Source organism: Mytilus californianus, unplaced genomic scaffold (genome assembly GCF_021869535.1).
Source record: "Mytilus californianus isolate M0D057914Y unplaced genomic scaffold, xbMytCali1.0.p SCAF_1, whole genome shotgun sequence".
NCBI lineage: Eukaryota > Metazoa > Mollusca > Bivalvia > Mytilida > Mytilidae > Mytilus > Mytilus californianus.
Genome location: NW_026262581.1, coordinates 87314440 through 87335833, shown reverse-complemented (window position 1 = coordinate 87335833; position 21394 = coordinate 87314440). Strand labels below are relative to the sequence as shown.

Below are 21394 nucleotides of genomic sequence, written 5' to 3'. Positions count from 1 at the left end.
AGGTTAGGTGAATTTTCTCTGACGGACATGAAGACGTTGCAAGGAACCCATATACCAAATATAATTATCCTATTACTCATATTAAGTGAGAAATTCACATGACAAAAAAACTCAAATTTTGTTTTCAAGCAGTCGCTGAACCATGAAAATGAGGTCAACAATGATTGACGGAAACTTCGTAATATAAGGTATCTGCATACAAGATATGAAGCATCCAAGTCTTCTACCTTCTGAATTATAAAGCTTTATACAAATAGTTTACGCCACCGCCGCCGGATAGTAATACCTATGTCTCGCATACTGCGACGAAATTTCGTCGCAGGCGAGACAAAAATCCATGCCCCCGACTTACAAAAGATAAATGGTCTGTGCCTAAGGTTTATTTTTATCATCATTATTTATCTTTAAAATGAGACAATCAGCGTAGGTATAACAGGACACTTTACAGTAGATACTTATGAACTTAATTTATTGCCATGCGTTAAGGGTGCGATAACAGCATGCACGTTATAAGATTTGCCGTTCAGTATAATAAAACAAAGACGCAACCTTAAAGCTTAAATCATTTGACATATCTCCGGGTGCAATGGGACGAGTTAGGACTAGTAAGTAAGTAAATTTTATTTAGAGTCGGCACATATGTGCACATCTTCGCTAGCTAAGAGTTACGATCCAGTCCCCTCTCCATGCGTATGGCTAGCGAAGATGATATATACAACAGGGGCGGATCCAGTCATTTTTAATAAGGGGGGGGGGGGGGTTCCAACTATATGTCCCCATTCAAATGCATTGATCGTCAAGAAAAAAGGGGGGTTCCGACCCCCGGACCCCCCCCCCCCCCCTCTGGATCCGCAACTGTACAATAAACAATACTCTGAGAGTACTATAACACAGTTTTACACACGAGTAATATTGGTCTAAGGACTTGAGAAATTTGAGTTTAAATCATTTAAGCGTTTAGCTTATTTGCAAATCCCATGACTTTTTGTACGAATGTACATGTACAAATGTATATGAAATTGTTTATTTGAGGGCTGCAATGATTAACCAAAGACAGAACAATACATAAATCACGACTCCTAAGATTGAAGTGAATGCTTTATTCCACCACACACTGATGTATATACAATCATTTTATTTGAGTATTAGGTATTTAAATTAAAAACATGATAGCACATTCTTAATTTCTGTTAGTGCTGTTTATAAAGCCAACATGAATTTAGTCTTAGATGCATGGTTTTTGTTATAAGTTGTTATTGGCTTTGACCTAGCTGTCAGTAACTGCGAGTACTCTCAGATCTGTACTTAGTGTCTTTTTGTTGTAGGGATGTACAAGTACCCTGCCACGTTCACTCTGTGTTTTTTGTTAGATGTATTTCTATTTGTATCCATCTGATGAGTTAAGCCTTTTTCGACTGATTTTTATAGCTTGTTCTTATGTTGTACTGTTACACCACTGTCCCAGGTTAGGGGGAGGGTTGGCGCCTTCAAACAAGTTTAACCAGTCCACATTCTGTATGTGCCTGTCCAAAGTCAGGAGCCTGTAATTCAGTGGTTGTCGTTTGTTACTGTGTAACATATTTGTTTTTCGTTCATTATTTTGTACATGAATTAGGCCGTTATTTTTCTGTTTTGAATTGTTTTACATTTGTCATTTCGGGGGCTTTTATAGCTGACTATGCGGTATGGGCTTTGCTCATTGTTGAAGGCCGTACGGTGACCTATAGTTGTTAATTTCTGTGTCATTTGGTCTCATGTGGATAGTTGTCTCATTGGCAATAATACCACATCTTCTTATTTTTTTTTATATGAAGTAGAACTGAAAACGTCTCACACACACAGAATGACATAACCAGATGAAATGTTGTATTATATTTAAAGAAGACATGACTTATAGTTGTGAAAAATTTAACAGATTTGAGACATGGGCGGAACAACAGATAGAGGTAAACTAGTATACTCCCATCTTTTAGAGCGGGTCAGTATAACCACAGACATATATACATATATATGTCTCTGGTATAACTACTAATGGAAAATTTTGTTATAAACGTTTTGATCTATGTGACTTTGTTTCAAAGTTGACCGTAAATACAACTTATTTATGATAAATTTTCCTAATGACAAATACTGAAATGCAAGTGCGTGTACATTGTTTCAACTGAACAAATATAAATTGCATGCATACTTTGCTTCAATCCTTACGTTCATTTTGTTATAAGGCAATTCATCATTAAGTGAACAAGAACGGATAGAATTGTGTTGTATTTTGTTGGTTTAGGCTGTGATTTTATGCTCAAGATAAAAAGACAAAAAAGGATATTCAATCATGAGTTAAGTTAACTACTCTGAACCAGACATTTTGTTGTTATCTCTTCGACCAAATCTTAGATTCTTTGATTCCTGAATGAGTTTGATGTGCAATGCATTTCTTAGCTTTATCACTCAGAATAACAATTTTCAGCAATTGAGCAAAACAGAACTAACTATAATGAGTAATTTTCAACTTACTGTATTAATTGCTGCTATGACCTTGAACATTGAGCTACTGACCTCAATTTCAGATCCTCTACATACCTTCAAGCATTAACAAACTAAGTTCGGTAAAAAATATACATTAATTTTGAAAGATAACAACCAGAAGCCAAAATGTTGAATAGATATCAGTCTAATAATTGACTTCTGGTCAAGCGACATCAAAATCAAGTGGTCCCCCAGCTCTCTCTCTAAATTCTAGTCTATAAATTGCTGCTGAACCTAGATCATTTGACATGGTGACCTCTTTGTCACATGGGCAATATCAAACCAAGTTAAGTAAAAAATTTGGTTCGAAAGAAAATCCAAAAACAAAAGTAGAAAATTCAGTTTATTAGTTGTTGTTTTGACCTTGACTTCCACCCTGTTACCTCAAAATCAATAGGGGTACTATTTATCCCATGGTGCATTATCAATTCATGTTTGGTAAAAGTAAAACTTTAAAGCAAAATTTTGTCTAGCAATAGCTGCTGTGGCTTTGATATTTGACCTATTGACCCCCAAATTACATAGTTCTTTTCTATCCAATAGGACATTTTCGAAAGAAAAAAAATGGTACAGATATTGTTCATGGTTCAAAACATTTTGATAGGATACCGAAATGTTGGAAGTTTGGATGACCAGACAGTATTCGTCATATTGTAAGACAAGTTATACTTTGTCTCAGCTTGGCTAAAAACAATGTAGAATCAGTTAAAATATTACAGAAGCACCATTGATGCAATAGCCAAGGTGCCATCTTAATATATTCGGAGAAGAAGCAATACATTTTTGTGAAAAGTACTATTTATCTATATATTTTGTTATGAAGACTGTAAATATAAACCCCAGTGACAATTTACGTCAAATGATTGAAAACCAAAATTTTGCTCAAATTTCAGTTTAATTTAATTGCTGCTGTAACCTTGATGTTTTATCAAATTTCTTCAATTCAATATGGATCTTTTTACCCAAAGGCATATTATCAACAAAAGATTGTTCACAGGGGCGGATCCAGGATTTTGGGTTGCGTTGGGGTGCGCAAACTTAAATTTTGAGGAAAAATTGAAATATTCTTTATTAAGCTGAGGACAATCCATGCTTTGTAAATTTTAGGGGGGGGGTGCACACCTGACACACCCCCGCCTGAATCTGCCCCTGGTTCAAGAGCATATTTATGGCTAATAAACTGCTTCGCTGAGCGCAGCTGGATACGCCCGCAGAGGTCCAACCCTGAACAGTTGGGGCAAAAATGGAAACAATATTCAAGCTTGGTACAGGTCTGAATTTGGATTGTAATCAAATATTTGACATATTATAGGTTTCTGAATAAATGTAGTCAAAGAACTTGAAATTGGTTATATGAATTGAATTTATATTCAATTAAAGATTTCTTGCTGATGTGCAATACACTATGCTGTTGCGCAATACTTAGTAAATCTGTTGTCAGACTATAAACAAATAAAATTTATAAAATTCTAAAGGAAGCTTACATCAATAGATATAATCAATTCACCAAAGTTTCATAAGAATTGCTGAAAGCATTTTTGAGTTATTGTCTGAAAACTGGAAAGTCCCCCCTTTTTTAATGAATAAAACCCCATAACTCAGAAATGTAAAATCTAAAATTTATAAAATTCTAAAGGGAGCTTACATCAATAGATATCAACAATTCATCAAAGTTTCATGAGAACTGCTGAAAGCATTTTTGAGTTATTGTCTGAAAACTGGAAAATCCCCTTTTTTTTATGAATAAAACCCCATAACTCGGAAAAGTAAAATCTAAAATTTATAAAATATGAAAGGGAGCTCACGTGAATAGATATAAACAATTCACCAAAGTTTTATGCAAATTGGTTAAAGCATTTTTGAGTTAATGTCCGACATGTTGACGACGGACGGACGGACGGACAGATGGACAGACGGACAACGGTATACCATAATACGTCCTGTAAACGGGCATATAAAAAGCGACTGTCCCTTAATGAAAGTTTTACAAACATTTTAGTGACCTTAATCCTTGACTTTACTGTCTGTACTTGTTTACAAAATCTGCAATTATAATATTTTTTTTGGAAAAATGTTTTGCATTTTTGCTTATTTTCTTGAAAAGTATAAAAGATATTTTTCTGTAGTCTTGTTAGCATGTAAAAGCATAGATGGAAGCACATTTTGTATAGACCACAAAAAGTGCATTTAAATTTTTAAGTGAACTATTAGATATCTAAGTGTAGGTAAATGTGATCAGTGTGTATCATGAACTTCAAATAACAGAGTGCTCATAGGGCACAAGGATAATAGTAACGCTGAAAGGGGCCACTCATAGGTTGATAGTTTATGTCAAAGGTATAAATTTGATGAGTAAAATCCATTTCGTTTCATTTTTACAGTTTGTTGCATTTTATCTTTTGTAACGGCAGTCCCAGTTTAGGGGAAAGGAACCAGAGGATTGAGTACTCATAAACATGTTTAATCATACTTCTGTTACATCAGTCCCAGATTAGGGGAAAGGAGCTGTAGGATTGAGTACTCACAAACATGTTTAATCCTACTTTTGTTACACAAGTCCTAGTTTAGGGAAAGGACCTGGAGCATTGAGTACACCAAAACAGCAATGTTGTTTATAAGGCCCGTTAATATAGATACTATCCATGTAAACTAATTGATCTTTTGAATAAACTTATTCTTGAAGGTTATCAATGAGGTATTTGTAGACCTTATCCTGCTGTTATATTTTGGCATTGCACAAGGTCATGCGTTTGTCAGACAGTTTATGATGTCTTTAACACTAAATCCATTGCACAGGTAATGATTGATACTTAGGTCTGGGAGAACATGATTTACCGGTATTCATTAGTTGTAATTGGCTTTGAACTAGCTTTCCATAACTGCAAGTACTCTTAATTTCGGGGCTTTATGTTTATAATTTTAGTGCATCATACTGATCTATTGAGTTAAGCCAATTGCAACTGTGATTTTTACAGTTTGTTCTTATGTTATGCCGTAGCACCACTGTCCCAGTTAGGGGAGGGTTGAGTGTTTACAAACATGTTTAACCCTGCCACATTCTTTATGTACCTGTCCCAAGTCAGGAGCCCTTAATTCAGTGGCTGTCGTTGGCTCTCTTCTGTTTTATTTGTTTTTAGTAAATTGTTTTGTAATAAATTAGGCCATTAGTTTTCTCAATTGAATTGTTTCACATTTTAGGGTCGGGCCTTTTATAAGTGACTATACCGTATGTTTTTTTTTCTCATAATTGAAGGCTGTATGGTTGCCTTTAATTGCTTACATCCACTTTATTTGAACTTTGGTGGATAGTTGTCTCATTGGCATCTCCTTATTTTTATATTTATCATACTTTTGTAATGCTGCATCCTCTTTATCAAACTGCAGACTGAAATTCTTAGTATTTGTAACGATTATCAGGTTGTCTGCAGACTGAAATTCTTAGTATATTTACGATTATCAGGTTGTCAGCATATTGATATTGTAAAATATCAGCTGCGAGTCACAATCTGAAGCTTTTTGTTGAGTGAGCGCAGCTCAAAAAGTCTAACAGCTGATGTTTTACAATATGAATATGATGAAAATCTGATAATCGATTTATTGGATTGTATTTGTGTATTTTGCATGATAGAAACAAGTGTTTTTTCTTTGTTTCACCAGCAAACTGGAAGATGACTTGATAAGTTCAGGTCAAACTTATCTACGTCGGTTCATTCATTATGACGTCAGTGATATGTCGGCGTCAAAGTTATTTAGGCCAGGTTAATATATTTGACTTCACAAAGCTGTTATATGCAATTTTATGAAGAGCTGAGCAGAGTGATACAGACAGTGGGAACACTGATAAATGTACTTATATGCACCAGTCCATTGTCATTTATTGTTTAATTTGGAAAAATATTTTGATATTTACAACAACAGTGTTTTAGGACACTCAAGTTTCTCATGTAAGATATGTTTTAATCAGATGTCTTTATTCCTGCAGCACATGAAACATTTTCAAAAATATCAAAATCGCTATATTTTGATTCAAAACAACATGGTAAAGCATTACAATTGATTTAAGTTTGTCTCCAAGTTATTCAAGTTTTGAAACCAGTTTTAAAAAATTCCTTCCATAAGTTCCTTCAAAAAGTTTTAGTATGTTTTCATTATGTATTTCAATGTAAAAGTAAGAGGAGTGGCCCTGACATGTTGATTTGACAAGTTTCACGTATTACCTTACAATAATTTCATCCATTTCAGAATATGAGGAAGAATTTTAAATAGTGGTTTCTTTAAAGTCTAAAATGAAAAAAACATTTTACTGGATGAATACAGTTTTAAAATGGTTGACATTTCACAGGGTGGTTCCTAGTGAACATTGGCTTTTATGATAAGTATTGGGCAGGCAGCCAATAAAAACAATCTTATGTCTTTTAGAAAAGTATTTTATAAAGTAGCATTAATTTCCTCTGAATACATGTGAACAGCATCAACAAAAGTTTTAACATTTTCGAAGTTGACATCTTTATGTACACCATGTCCTAAGTTAGCGATATAACGCTGTGTACCAAACTTTTCTACCATAGTTTTCACTTCATGCTTCAAATCATCCTGTAAATCAAAAAAGTTATCTATAGAAATATATTATTACCAGTATAGTATAGAATTATTATATTCTCTATAAAACATAAACAAAAGTTAGTATGCAATATTCAATATCAATTTAAATAATGTTATCAGAATCTTAATATGATTTGCTTGTCATTTTTTAATTGTTATCATATAATAAAAGGTGATATTATCCCTTTCAAGATTGTGCAATATATTATTCTACTGTCTATAAAATTCACAAATATTATTGCAATTACTAAATATTACTTTAGTTCAATCTATTTACAATTGTACCTTGTTAAAGGAACCTGATACAACACACAGAGATTGTTTAGGGATTTGCAGATTCACAAAATGTAGCACATTCAACTATGACAATTTGCAGATCCAACAAAAATTTTAAAGCTTTAATAAACAAAGATCATCTCTTTATATATTTATTATAAATAGAAATTGTAAGATTTCAATTTGTATTTACCGTAGAAGCATACAGCATACTTGGATCCAAGTTTCCTTGAACTGTTATTCTAGAACCAATCATTCGTCTATACATACATACAAAGATATCATATTAATTACTTTCAATCAGTATAAGTATAAAAGTGGCTAAATAACTAAATAATGAAACCAAGTTGATTTGGATATCCAACCTGATAATGATCGAGACAGGCTATAATAAATCAATACACATGATCAAATATTTTGTATCATTTTAAAATTATAAGAGACGTGAAATAGTTTTTAAATTGAAATTTTCAAAACTTACCACATGACACCAATCAATAATTAGAATAGCAGTTTTGCTTTCTCTTTACCTTGTTTTTTATATTTTCTTATAAAAACGTAACACAATTATGATATGAAAAAAATTTGTAACTTGTAATGTGATCAATAAAATCCTCTTTTGTTAAGGACGTTTGTGAAATATATGTTTTACTTACAGAAATCATATTCTTTATAGTGGACAATACATAAACATACCTTGCATGTGCAGGCTTTATGGTCCAGTCTATACTCACAACATCATAACCACATTTAGACAAGTCTTCAAGGGCAAAATGTGCATCCTTTGCAAATACAGTCTATAATTAAAAACATATCAAAAATGAATTATAAAAATGGGTTCAAGTTTCAAATGGTCAGTTTGCAATATTTCTCACTAATCAATGTAGAATGTTTACAATATACATTTTAGTTGCAATTGCATGAAGGTTGTAAATTTTGCTGGAAAATAACAAAGTTCCCATGCCTGATAAATTTGAAAACAAATTTCAAACAATTCCATAATAGCAGGTGCACAACTTCAACATGTGTACAATCTTTCTGTGAAGTCTAAGGGATCTGGGTTGAAAACTGTAGGAGAAGTTGAAAACTTCTACCCTCTTTTCATAAATTCAAACTCAGCTTTGCATAATTTAATATTTTTTTCTTTGTTTTCTGGGCTAAATAAAAATGACTGCATGGATGTTATTGAAGCTGAATCAAAATTAATCAAAGTCAAGACATAATTTTAATCAGTATCACAGAATTAAACATGAGATGGTCACAGGAATAATAACATGAGCCTTTTAAATTAGTTTTTATCCATATCAATGGGAGCTAACTCTTTTTATAAAATGGACAGATATTACTTTTACATGGGAGATAATTCTCATTGACTTACCATTGGAACATGTTCAATGTGTTGATCATTCAGCTTTTCTCTAACACAATAAGCAATTTCTCTGAGATATGGTAGAGCAAACTTATTAAACTGATATGGTCCTAACTCTCCTGCACAGCTATCAAACACTTGTAATAACTAATAAGAAAATTATAAAAAAAAGTCACAATTTTGTAATTAACTACATATAGGCTACAATGTTTCCCCTGTATGAATGGATCTATTGGTTTTTAAATGGGATGACTGTCTTTGTAATAAATCTTAACTTATATATATTTTGTAATGCCAGTTTGAAGTTTTACATTTATATGTCTCCTCAATATAGCTGTTCTCTCTTCCTCATTTTTTTTTAAATCATAAACTTTTCATACTATATGCATCAAAAAAATATTATAAGTACTTTTAGTATTCAAGCAAAATACAAAAACTTACTTGAGCACCAGCTTTGACTTGAGCTACTAGATAATCAACAGTTTTCGATGTTAAGAGTTGTAACAGTTGTCGACTAGCATCAGGATACTGTACAAGCCATCTCCTAGCTTTTGGTAATGGAGATGATGAACCTCCTTCTATCATGAACTTCATTATTGTCCACTAGGAAAACATTATTAAAAACTTCGTTTTTTTATCAAAATGACATTATACTTTTTAATATGGTAAAAATATTTGCTCCAGTACATACGAAATTCCATTTAATTTTTATTTGTCTTTTTCATCTTTTAGTACATACCTGTGTTTTGCTTCACTAGCAAATGATTAGGAAGAAGATTTTAACATAATCAAAGACTAAAATTACACACTTGTAATGCATGTCATATTGACAGTATGGTGTTGAAAGACTCTTATTTCTGTGAACTATAATTTTTGGTATTTGTGAGTTATTGAATTGTTTGTTTAAAGGTTGTTCATAACAAATCAGTAGAAAATTTGACTTTTATCTATTATAAATAATACCAATAATGACTTAATCATAATGTAAAATAGAAGATAACAAATTAATAAAATGCTCCGCTGGGGCGCAGCTTGATACGACCGCAGAGGTCGAACCCTGAACAGTTAGGGCAAGTATGGACACAACATTCAAGCTTGATACAGCATTGAATTTGGATTGTAATTAAATATTTGACACAGCATAGGTTTCTGACACAGAATGAAAGTGGTCTAAGAACTTAAAAATTTTTAATTTACCTATTCAAACCATATCATTATTATTTGCTTTTATATATAAATCAGAAATAACCAATTTAAAATGGAAAATTTTAAAGAAAAAAAAAGGGAAAAAAAAATCCCCCCCCCTAAATTTATTGAACCCCCTTATGATTCATCACCCCCAAACTCAATCCCAGCTTTCCCTTTGTGGTATGGTACCTTGCAGTACAATTTCAGAGAGATCCATACACTTGAACACAAGTTATTGTCTGGAAACTAGAAAAATGCTTGTTTTTTGGTCCCTTTTTGGCCCCAAATTACTAAATGTTTAGGGCAATTACCCCCAATCTCAAACCCAGCTTTCCCTTTGTGATATGGAACCTTGCAGTACAATTTCATAAAGATCCATACACTTACACACAAGTTATTGTCCTGAAACTAGAAAAATGCTTGTTTTTGGCCTCTTTTTGGCCCCTAATTCCTAAAATTTTGAGGGAATTACCCCCAAAATCAATCCCAGCCTTCCCTTTGTGGTATGGTACCTTGCAGTACAATTTCAGAGAGATCCATACACTTGAACACAAGTTATTGTCTGGAAACTAGAAAAAAGCTTATTTTTGGCCCCTTTTTGGCCCCTTATTCCTAAACTTTTGGGCAATTACCCCCAAACTCAATTCCAGCTTTCCCTTTGTGATATGGAACCTTGTAGTACAATTTCATAAAGATCCATACACTTACACACAAGTTATTGTCATGAAACTAGAAAAATGCTTGTTTTTGGCCCCTTTTTGGCCCCTAATTCCTAAAATTTGGAGGCAATTACCCCCAAAATCAATCCCAGCATTCCCTTTGTGATATGGAACCTTGTGGTACAATGTCAGAGAGATCCATACACTTGAACACAAGTTATTGTCATGAAACTAGAAAAATGCTTGTTTTTTTTTCCCTTTTTGGCCCATAATTCCTAAAATTTGGAGGCAATTACCCCCAAAATCAATCCCAGCATTCCCTTTGTGATATGGAACCTTGTGGTACAATGTCAGAGAGATCCATACACTTACACACAAGTTATGTCTGGAAGTTACAAAAATGCTTATTTTTGGCCCCTTTTTGGCCCCTAATTCCTTAACTGTTGGTACCATAACCCCCAAAATCAATCCCCACCTTCCTTTTGTGGTATTGAACCTTATGGTAAAATTTCATTGAGATCCATTCACTTAAACTAAAGTTAGAGTGTGAAAACTAATGTGTCTTCGGACGACGACGACGCCAACGTCATACCAATATACGACCACAAAATTTTTTTGCAGTCGTATAACAAAGCTCCAAGGAAAAAAATTTTGTTCCTTCATACTTGCTTCTTTTACAGAATATTCTCCCAAAATTTTTCCTTAGAACAATAGATATACTAATTCAGGGTTCTCACTAAGGAATTTAAAAGGCGAGTCCAACATTTTTAGCCATGGTGAATCCAACAGTGAGAAGAAGTAATTTATTATTTCAGTTTCCATGACAAAAAAGAGCAAGGCAATGACATCAGATTTGGATTATTTTTAAACTTTTGCTATAAAATGATGATATGTTAGCTCAGTTGATACAATATTTTATAATCTTGATACATCTTTGGACTCTCCAATTTTGAAAATGATGATTCCAAACAGCTTTCATGAGTCCAGGACTAATGGACTCGCCTGATTGAGAACACTGACTACTATCATTAATTCATAACAATTTATATGTCTTGATTGTCCTATTACTTATGGGTGTTCATTTTTTTACTCTGTAGAAAAATAAACATTTGCCTAGAGTGTTCTTTATTTAATTCTGTTTCAGTGTTTGCACCTAAAATATTTAAATGAAAACTTGCTTTCTTGAGATATTCAATTTGTCACATTTCGTGGCCTCAGTAAATCATTGAAATAACAATGCTGATCCCCCCTTTCAATCCCCCAAAAAGCAACCAAAACACCTTCTATAAAATTAAATAAAGTACTAACAGGAGCACCAGCAAAACCAATTAAAGGAACTTTTCCTTGGAGTGTCTGTCTTGTTAGAGTGATGGCATCCATCACATAATGTAACTCTTGTGTTACATCTACTACCGTGTTAAGTTTGTTTAGATCTTCTGGGGTGTTAAGTAGAAAATCAAATATCATACCCTGAAAAAAACATATATCTTTTAATTAATGTATTGGCAGTGAAAGTTTTGACTAATCTATATATCCAAAGAGTAATGCAACCTCTTATACTTATATTGCAAAAAGTGAAAGAAAAGGCTATAAATGAAATAAATTTTAGCACAATAACTAAATAATTATAGATCATACAGAGAAAATATTTAATTTCTAATTATTTAATAATTTTTTACTCAATTTTTTCAATATCGACGACGAGGTGGATTTTAACGCCCTTACTATACTTTTCCTTAAATTAGATTTTTCTTGAAACACTCTTGCATTGAGAGTTTTTAGTGCCTATATACAAATTCTGATCTTCATACATGTTCTTTTTATAACAATGAACAAAATCCTACCTTCCCTTCTTCAATTTCTATGCCAACTCCTAAGGCTTGAGGAATCACCAGAATGTCTGAGAATATGATGGCAGCATCAAGGTCAAATCTTTTCAATGGCTATAATAACACAAGATTAGGGAATGTTTAAAGGATCATAAAACTTACATGAACACAAAGCGTAAGTTGAAAACTTATCATTCCTTAGTCAATGTGACATTCGGAATTCATTAAAAGTAAATAATCAACTCATTACATTCTATTGGATGAACTTCACCAGGAAAAAATGTTTAAAGTATCACAAGGAAAACCAAAGACAACTTCAATATCCTCTGTAGATTGATGTAATATTTCGCTGATACAATGGCAGCTACATTGTACATGAGAGTCCGGATAGAATAGAAAATAATGGGTAAATGAAGAAAGAGAAAAATTACAAACAAAAAAAAGAATGCAGAAATGAAGGCCCGCCTTTTCAGATCTGCAGAGATCCTTTAATTAATAGCAGACAAAAAAACATCACTTGGTTTACAAAAATTCAATTTTGACTTGGATATTTTTTTTCTCAAAACTGTCCATGTTCAGTAGATGGGTAAAGGTGTAAGTCATATACTATTTACAAATGCTAACATAAACAGATATTGAATTTAGGAAGTGTATTAAATAAAGAAAAGGCTAATCCTGTATTCTCAAACCTCAACAACGTAAGATATATTAGTTTTGGTTGTTACTCTTAACAAGTGACATCTTGTAATCCCTATTCCAAAGTGAAATTTCCATCAAATTCATCCCTATTCCAGTGCGATAATTCCATCAATTGTGCTGTACAAGATGGATAATGCATTATCCCTCAAGAAATAACCACAGTTTTTCAGTCATGTAGACATTACCCAAAACTTTTGTCTCCTATCAAAAATGGAGAAAAAATCAAGTTGGGTCCTTAACTGAATGTATTTATACTACAGATATTACTGTCATATAACCAACATCTCTTCTTATTGATACTTGCCAAGATGAATCCAATGAAATATATCTACGGAAAGACTATGATGACACCCCTTTACTATATCATATTTCTGATTATGACTGCAATATTTTTGTGATCATATCTTAATGTCATTTTATTCCTAACTTACCTGTAAAGTAATTTCACAGGCCATACTAGGTGTTCTAACCATCTCAAAAAATGAAACAGAATTATCGTTCTTAAATTGATTGTATTCTGAAAAAGAAAGAAAGAAAATATACAATCGGTCATCAGTCCAGCTACAATAAAAAAAAGTTCAAGATTGTTGAGACGTTGAATGTTCTTCAGACATTTCTTAATATTTATGAAGTTTGTATTCAGTGTTTTGAGTTATAATAAAACTCCAGGAGGTCTATTGTTTTTCACACCCATAAAGGACTATAATGACAATTACCTTTAGGTTGGTGAAAGTCAAAATGTTGTACACCTTATGAAAACTATAGATCGTAACAGTTGTCGGATATTGATATTCAAATCATTTACAACAATCTAATAAAAATTAAGTTTTCATGTTTTACTTGCAAACACTGTGTAGTACTCAGTCATGTAATTTTGAATTACTGAAAATGTACTGGTATAATGTCTTACTTATATTATATTATATTTCCAAAGGTACAGTTTTAGTGCCAGATGGCACGGACAATTGAAATATTGTTTGTGTTTTAACACATCCCAAGATGCAATTTTTGATAGACAGGAATAAAAATTGGATTACAATTTGACACCAAACAACTTATGTGTGATAGCGTCATAGTATGGTTAAAAATGTCCATTGGAATCAGAGATGATTAATAAAAAACTTCATGATGAATGGTGGATGATCGCCAGGGACAAAGGGATGAGAAAGACTCTCATGGGCGGTGCATTACATTTGCGCAAAAATCATTATGTTTGCACGCAGCTTTTGATTACATTTGCATGCATTCTTTTACATGTAAACTCAGGTAAATTATACTTATTCATATATTTAACTATTATTTACATGCAGGATAAGTCTGATTTATAATGCACAAGCACTAAGTATTGGAAATATATACAGATATAAATGTAAAAACATAGCAAAACTAAAGATTAAAAGTACTGATTTTACATGTCGTAACGTTCAGAATATTTGAAGCCCACTGCTTTAAGAAAACACAAAACACAAAAATACTATTGGACACAATATTCAAGCTTGATACAGGTCTGAATTTGGATTGTAATTAAATATTTGACACATTATAGGTTTCTGACACAGAATAAATGTAGTCAAAGAACTTAAAATTGGTTATATGATTTGAATTTATATTCAATTGAAGATTTCTTGCTTTTGTGCAATACACTGTGCTGTTGCGTAATACTAAGTAAATCTGTTTTCAGGCTATATACAAAGAATTAGCAATTGGGACCCCCAATTTTTCTTTGGATAATTGACAATTTCTTAAATCTTGAAGAAAAAAAATTGACACCCCCCCCAATAAATTTTCCCCCCCCTTTTCCAAAAATAAATATTTGAAGAAATTTTCTTGTTAATTTCTTAAATCTTGAGGATAAAAAATTGTCCCCCCCCCCCCAAAAAGAGACATCAATACACTTAAACACAAGTGATTGACTGAAAACAAGAAAAATGCTTGTTTTAGACCCTTTTTGGCCCCTAATTCCTGAACGGTTTGGACAATTACCCCCAAAATGGATCCCAACCTTCGACTTGTGGTATTGAAACGTGTGGTACAATTTAAGAGCAATCAATATACTTATACACAAGTTATTGTCCTGAAACTAGAAAATGCTTGTTTTGGGCCCGTTTTTGGCCCCTTATTCCTAAACGGTTCGGACCATCACCCCCAAAAACAATCCCAACCTTTCTTTAGTGGTATTGAACCTTTTGGAAAAATTTCATAGAGATCCATACACTTAAACTTAAGATATTGTCTGGAAACCAAATGTCTTCAGACGACGACGTGATAGCAATATACGACCCCAAAATTTTTTTGCTTTCATATAAAAACCCATACTGTATAGTCAGCTATAAAAGGCCCCGACATGAAAAATATGAAACAATTCAATTGAGAAAACTAACGGCCTAATTTATAACAAAACAATTTATGAAAAAAAAAAAATATGACAGACTTCAACCAACGACAACCACTAAACTACATGCTCCTGACTTGGGACAGGCACATAAAGAATGTGGCGGGGTTAAACATGATTGTGAGCACTCAACCCTCCCCCTAACCTGGGACAGTGGTGTAACAGCACAACATAAGAACAAACTATAAAAATCAGCTGAAAAAGGCTTCACTCATCAGATTGATACAAAGAAAAACATCAAACAAAAACACAGAATGGACGTGGCAGGGTATATATCCATCCCTCATCCCTAACAACAAAAAAGACACTAAGTACAGATCTGAGAATACTCGCAGTAACTGACAGCTAGTTCAAAGCCAATAACAACTAATAAAAAAATTCATGTATCTAAGACTAAAATATCAATCAGTACACATCCAACATCCAATGGATTTAGTGTAAAGACATCATTAACAGTCAGAGAAAAACATGACTTTTTGCAATGCCAAAATATAGGTATCTACAGATTGTAGTACATGTACCATGAAAGTACATATGTGTAGTATTAGTATGGTTTTAATTTACTGACAACAAAATCAATATTTATACCAATAAAAACAATGTTGAAAGATTTAATTACAGTGGTGAATAGGTAACCTTTCTGATTAAGTTTATTTAAAGGATTTATAAGGTAACCAGGATCGTATCTAAATTTCCGGGGTCGGTTAACAACATCACCGTAAAATTTAGGATGTGCTATTCTATTTGAAATAAGTTTTCTATAGATACAACAAAACCTTTGTATCTATGGAAGAATAGAGTAAAGGTTTTAAGTAATTTGTGGTAACGAAATCCCTCACTTAATAATTTACCAGTAATACATAGATTACACTCACTGAAAACAAAAACTCCACTACAGACAACGAGTTGAGATATATAAACACCGTAAGATGGTGCCAGAGGAACATCAGTGTCCGAAAAAGGAAAATTAACACTAGGGAAAGAAAAAACTGTACACAAATGATTTTTTCATCCGACTTGTTTCTGACAAAAGAAACTCCATGCTTGTGCCTTGATGCAACTTTACAAACTGACTTAAATAATACTAAAACAATCACTATTCGGTAAAATTAGGAACGAAATACTATTAACTATATTATTTAAATTTACAAGTATGTTCAAAATTCGTAATTACTATAGTCATACTTATTATGAATTATCTTTATTTTTACGTTACCTGTAAAATGAATGCGCACAAATGTAATCAAAAGCTGTGCGCAAACTTAAAAAATTTAAATCTCCAAATGCGCACAAATGTAATGCGCACCACATGGGCCATTCGGAACAGGTGAGCTAAAATACAAGTAAATGCTTTTCTTAAAGGTGGATAGACAGACAGAGGAAGCAATAACAAATATGTCTATCCAGCAACTTAATCTAAAGTGCAGAGATGATAATATATACAACTGATAAGACATTGAATATATCACAAATTGTTAGGTAATTTTGTTTAAACTTCATTTTAATACTATATACCAATAGTAAAAATGAATGTAAATGTGATATGAAGCAGTTAAATACCTGGTAGATAACGGCCAGCTTGTCTCATTAACCATACTGGAACACGTTCTGTTTTCTCTCCTTTTGCTGCCCGTAAAATCAAATCATTTTTTAATGGTGGAAAAAACTAAAAATAAACAAATATAAACACAGAACAACTATGAGAATAGCTTTTTTCTTCAGCCTGACACAAGTCAGAAAATGTGATGGTAATTCTTAAGATATAGTGATAGATAGGCATTAAATTTGCTAGAAAAAGCCACTTATGTATACAACATGTATGTCAAAAACCAGTTAATTCTGAAAAAAACAGACAGGGAATTTTTAAAAAGAATCTAAAAAGATAACTTTCTTTTGCCTAGATGATAAAAAACATTTATTGGTTTACTGATATTACAGGTTTGATAAAAGTTTATATTTCCTATTTACTCTTGGGTAATCCCTTTTTTTACATATTCTGATTTTTGACTGTAGCTGTGTTGTCATTGTGTAGTGACATCATATGTCTATAAATGTAAATCAGATTTAGAATCTACCAAAAATGTAAACAGGAAGCTTGTTATAACTCCTGATATTTTCTTTAAGAATGTTTTACTGCTACTGTTTTCAAATGTTTTTATTTATCATTTTCATTCCTGAAGGTAAACCCAGAAAAGTTTGGATACACAATATTTATAAATTGTTATTTTAATTTAAACATGTAGTGTTGCGACTGATGTTCAGATTATAGATTATAATCGATAGCCAATTGATCATTGATTTTTTTTTATTATTTGATTATAATTTCAATAAATGATAATCTTTACAAATGTAAAAAATATCTATGAAATGTTCTTTTTTACAGAAACCTTTTCATACATCCCTGAAAATGTAACAATGCCTTTATACAAACATAAAATATCCATAAACACACTTTTTTAGAGTACAGTACTCTGCATTTAAGCATCTAAATGCAGTGGTAATTCCACTTCAGTACTATATACATGCACAAGTATTACACATTTAAAAATCTAGATTGGGAAAATGTGTTGCTCAATTCCTACATAATATACATTGAAATTAAAAACCAATAATAATTGAAAATCCAATCAAGCCAAGCTATCATTTAAATAATCAAACATAATTTTCAAGCCGATTCCCAACACTTATATTCTATCAAACTTGAAAAAAAAAAATTCAAATACATACATGTATCAATTATTTTTTTATCTGTTAGCAACAATTAGATATCCTTTTCCAAAGCTATATCTTTTTTAAAGTAAATGAAGGTCCTAATGGGAGGGTATGAACATGGAACAACAGGAAATAAAATGGTCATTTCAAGATCAACAAAAGATAGCCTACAGTTTTCTTTTCGACCACTTTGCACGAAAGCACAAAACAGAGTAGACATGAGCTTAAAAAAAAAATTGTGAACATTTGCACGAAAATAATACCAGTACTTTACCATCTGTATATATTCAAAACAGGAGATTAGAAGATGCGGTATGATGAACTGGTTTTAAAAGTTGTTAAGCCAAGGGGTGGAGTTTGGAAATAGGCTCCCAATTCCATGAAATGCTCCTTTCGGCATGCATCTCAAACAGCCTCGGACAATCAAAGTCCAACTACAACCTTCTCAAGTGGTTTATCATCTGTAGACATGGTGGAACTGTTTCAACTGACTGGAGAAGGGGCAAATTAAGGCGAGCCAATGGCGCCTCAAAACCAGATAGCCTCAGGCAGATGGGGCTCATCAACCCTGGAGGGTAACCCATCAGATGATCTACGAGAAGGAAAACTCTGACTCGAAACCTCCGCTGCCTTGCGGCCACACCATTATGCCAGGGAAAGGCTTCAGGTGACAACCTCAAGCAAAACTTCAGAACTAGGAATATGTAACATCCTTCCTGTACTTCCAGGATCAGAATATTTGTTCCGAAGTTAGACTAAGATTCTTTATATTTGATTGGGAGCCAACTCAGAAAAAAGTTCTGTCTCCTAATCATAACATGGTATATGTATGTACGTAAATTCCCGTTACATTATTCGAAATTTTATTTACCAGGTCAGGAATAACCATTAATTGGTGGATTATACCTCAATTCAGGTATAATCCACCATTTGACATATAATGGGATACATCAATTGAGGTATAATGCAGTTTTTATCCCCCCAAAAAATTAAAGATATATTGGAGCATCTTTTCGCATTTACCATAACAAGTTTTGGTGACCACTTAGTGATGGAACACCCTTTTTTTTATGATCAATGCATTTGAATGGGGACATATAGTTGGAACCCCCCCCTTTTAAAAATGGCTGGATCCGTCCCTGCTTCCTGTCCATTTTGACTAACAAATTTTAAAGTTAGAACTGTTGCAGATTTAAGGAAGCCAATTGTGAATATCCATCAATTGGTAATTGAGGTATAATCCACATTTTTTAAAACGCAGCACAGGAAGTCAGAAGCAATTACATGTCACTAATGAGTACTCATCAAAGCTTAAGGTTCATGTGGACCCTTTGGCTAAAATGACTGCATTTTCACCTCAAAATTTACTCTGAGTACAGATAAACCTGCGCATCTGGAAAAGTTTTAAGGCATAGCATGCCCTAGATAAATAAACTTCTAATGCATTGTATGTTTTAGAAAATTTAAAACTTAACTGGATTTAGCAGTGCACTTTTTTTCGTCCCTGCAGATGATAAAATTAAACAGTTGAGTTTCACTTGATATGGTCCACTCAGGTACACAGTTTAAATCACCAATTATTGTCAGGTATCTATTGTCCATCTATTGTCCATGTCAATCAAAACAGTTCACTTCAATTATTACCTGTGGGGAAGTTCTCAAACCTCTTTCCCAACTTAGTTTATTTTGGCACCTTCTGGAGGAATGAAAAAAAGTGCACTGCAAAATCCGGTTAAGTTTTTAATTTTCTAAAACATAAAATATATTTGAATTTTATTTATCTAGGGCATGCTATGCCTTAAAACTTTTCCAGATGCACAGGTTTGTCTGTACTCAGAGTAAATTTTGAGGTGAAAATGCAGCCATTTTAGACGAAGGGTCCACATGAACCTTATACGATGGTATATGCAAAAAGATGCTCGAATATCTCTTTAAAAAAATTTATGATAAAAACTGCATTATATCTCAATTGGTCTATCTCATTATATGTCAAATGTTGGCTTATACCTCAATTGAGGTATAATCCATCAATTAATGGTTATTCCTGAATCCTGACCTGTTTACGTAATCTGTGAAAATTATAACTTTCAAACATATGGGGAAAAAAATACTTTACGACGGTATAAAGATGTTAAGAAATATAAAACCTGTGTTATCAAAGGCGCTGCCATTACAGGTTAGTTAGTTTCTCTATGAAAAGACGGCTAGCAGTGATAGATTTAAATGATCATTTTGTCTGTCAACGTGTTGTTGTTTACATGCAGAATAACCTCCCTTTTCGGCTTTTCACTTCCGTTAAGATTGCGGTACAATCTACCTTGTAGTGCGAGGGTGTCTTCGTGGAGGTCCGTCATTCAAAGCCTGGCCAAACGTCCTCATCGTGAAAACTCGTCCGCCATTCCATTTTCATTTCCATTATTCTCCGCACCGAAGGTTAGAGTAGCGATAAGTGAACACAACAGGGCTCCAGTTTACTCTTCGTGTCACAACTGTCGAGCAGTGAGACAGGATCCCAGGCCATTCAAATCTGTAGTCATAGATTCAGTTCCAGCAAAAACTGGTACCAGAAATGGGGTCGATTACTTAAATAAAGCAAAGGATTAAATTACAATTACTTTGCTAATATAATGTAATCGATTACATTACAATTACTGTACTCATTTAATGTAATCGATTATGATACATATTATGGAACGCCACAGGTGTCTTATGTGGAACTCAGATATTACGTTATATATATATATGTTGTTTTATTATTATTTGGTGATATTTTGTCTTTACATAATATGGTTTTGACATTACGTAATGATGTTTTGATATTATCAGATAATAACATGGCATTTTTCATATCAGATGTATTGTCAGCCCAAAGTTGAATATCAGCCCAAGAGCCGAAGGCTCGAGGTCTGATATTGACCGAGGGCTGATAATACATCTGATACGAAAAATGACATGTTATGATCTTTTTATCATAATATGCTTCAACAATGGAGAAAAATAACAGTTTAATATAATGATCCTTTTAAGTGGTTTTCAAGTAGAAGTTCAAAAAGTGAAAAGTTTACGGACGTCGGACACCAAATGTAATTTACATCCGGACCGATATCAAATATTTTTATCATATGCCTCAACAGAATAGAAAAAC

General features: G+C 32.9%; 1 protein-coding gene and 1 long non-coding RNA gene across 2 annotated transcripts in view; one reads left to right on the top strand and one right to left on the bottom strand.

The window, feature by feature from the left end:
• LOC127709331 (uncharacterized) overlaps positions 1-21394 on the top strand; it is a 317830-nt gene that overhangs the window by 249693 nt on the left and 46743 nt on the right. The window lies entirely within an intron of this gene.
• Positions 6930-20530, bottom strand: LOC127709133 (uroporphyrinogen decarboxylase-like). The gene is made up of 10 exons (XM_052214498.1): positions 20397-20530; positions 17098-17203; positions 13577-13662; positions 12462-12560; positions 11926-12087; positions 9212-9373; positions 8780-8917; positions 8098-8198; positions 7595-7661; positions 6930-7116 (listed from the first exon to the last, which is right to left on the bottom strand). The coding sequence occupies exons 1-10, from the start codon at positions 20418-20420 to the stop codon at positions 6952-6954; spliced, it is 1110 nt and encodes a 369-aa protein (XP_052070458.1). The 5' UTR covers positions 20421-20530; the 3' UTR covers positions 6930-6951.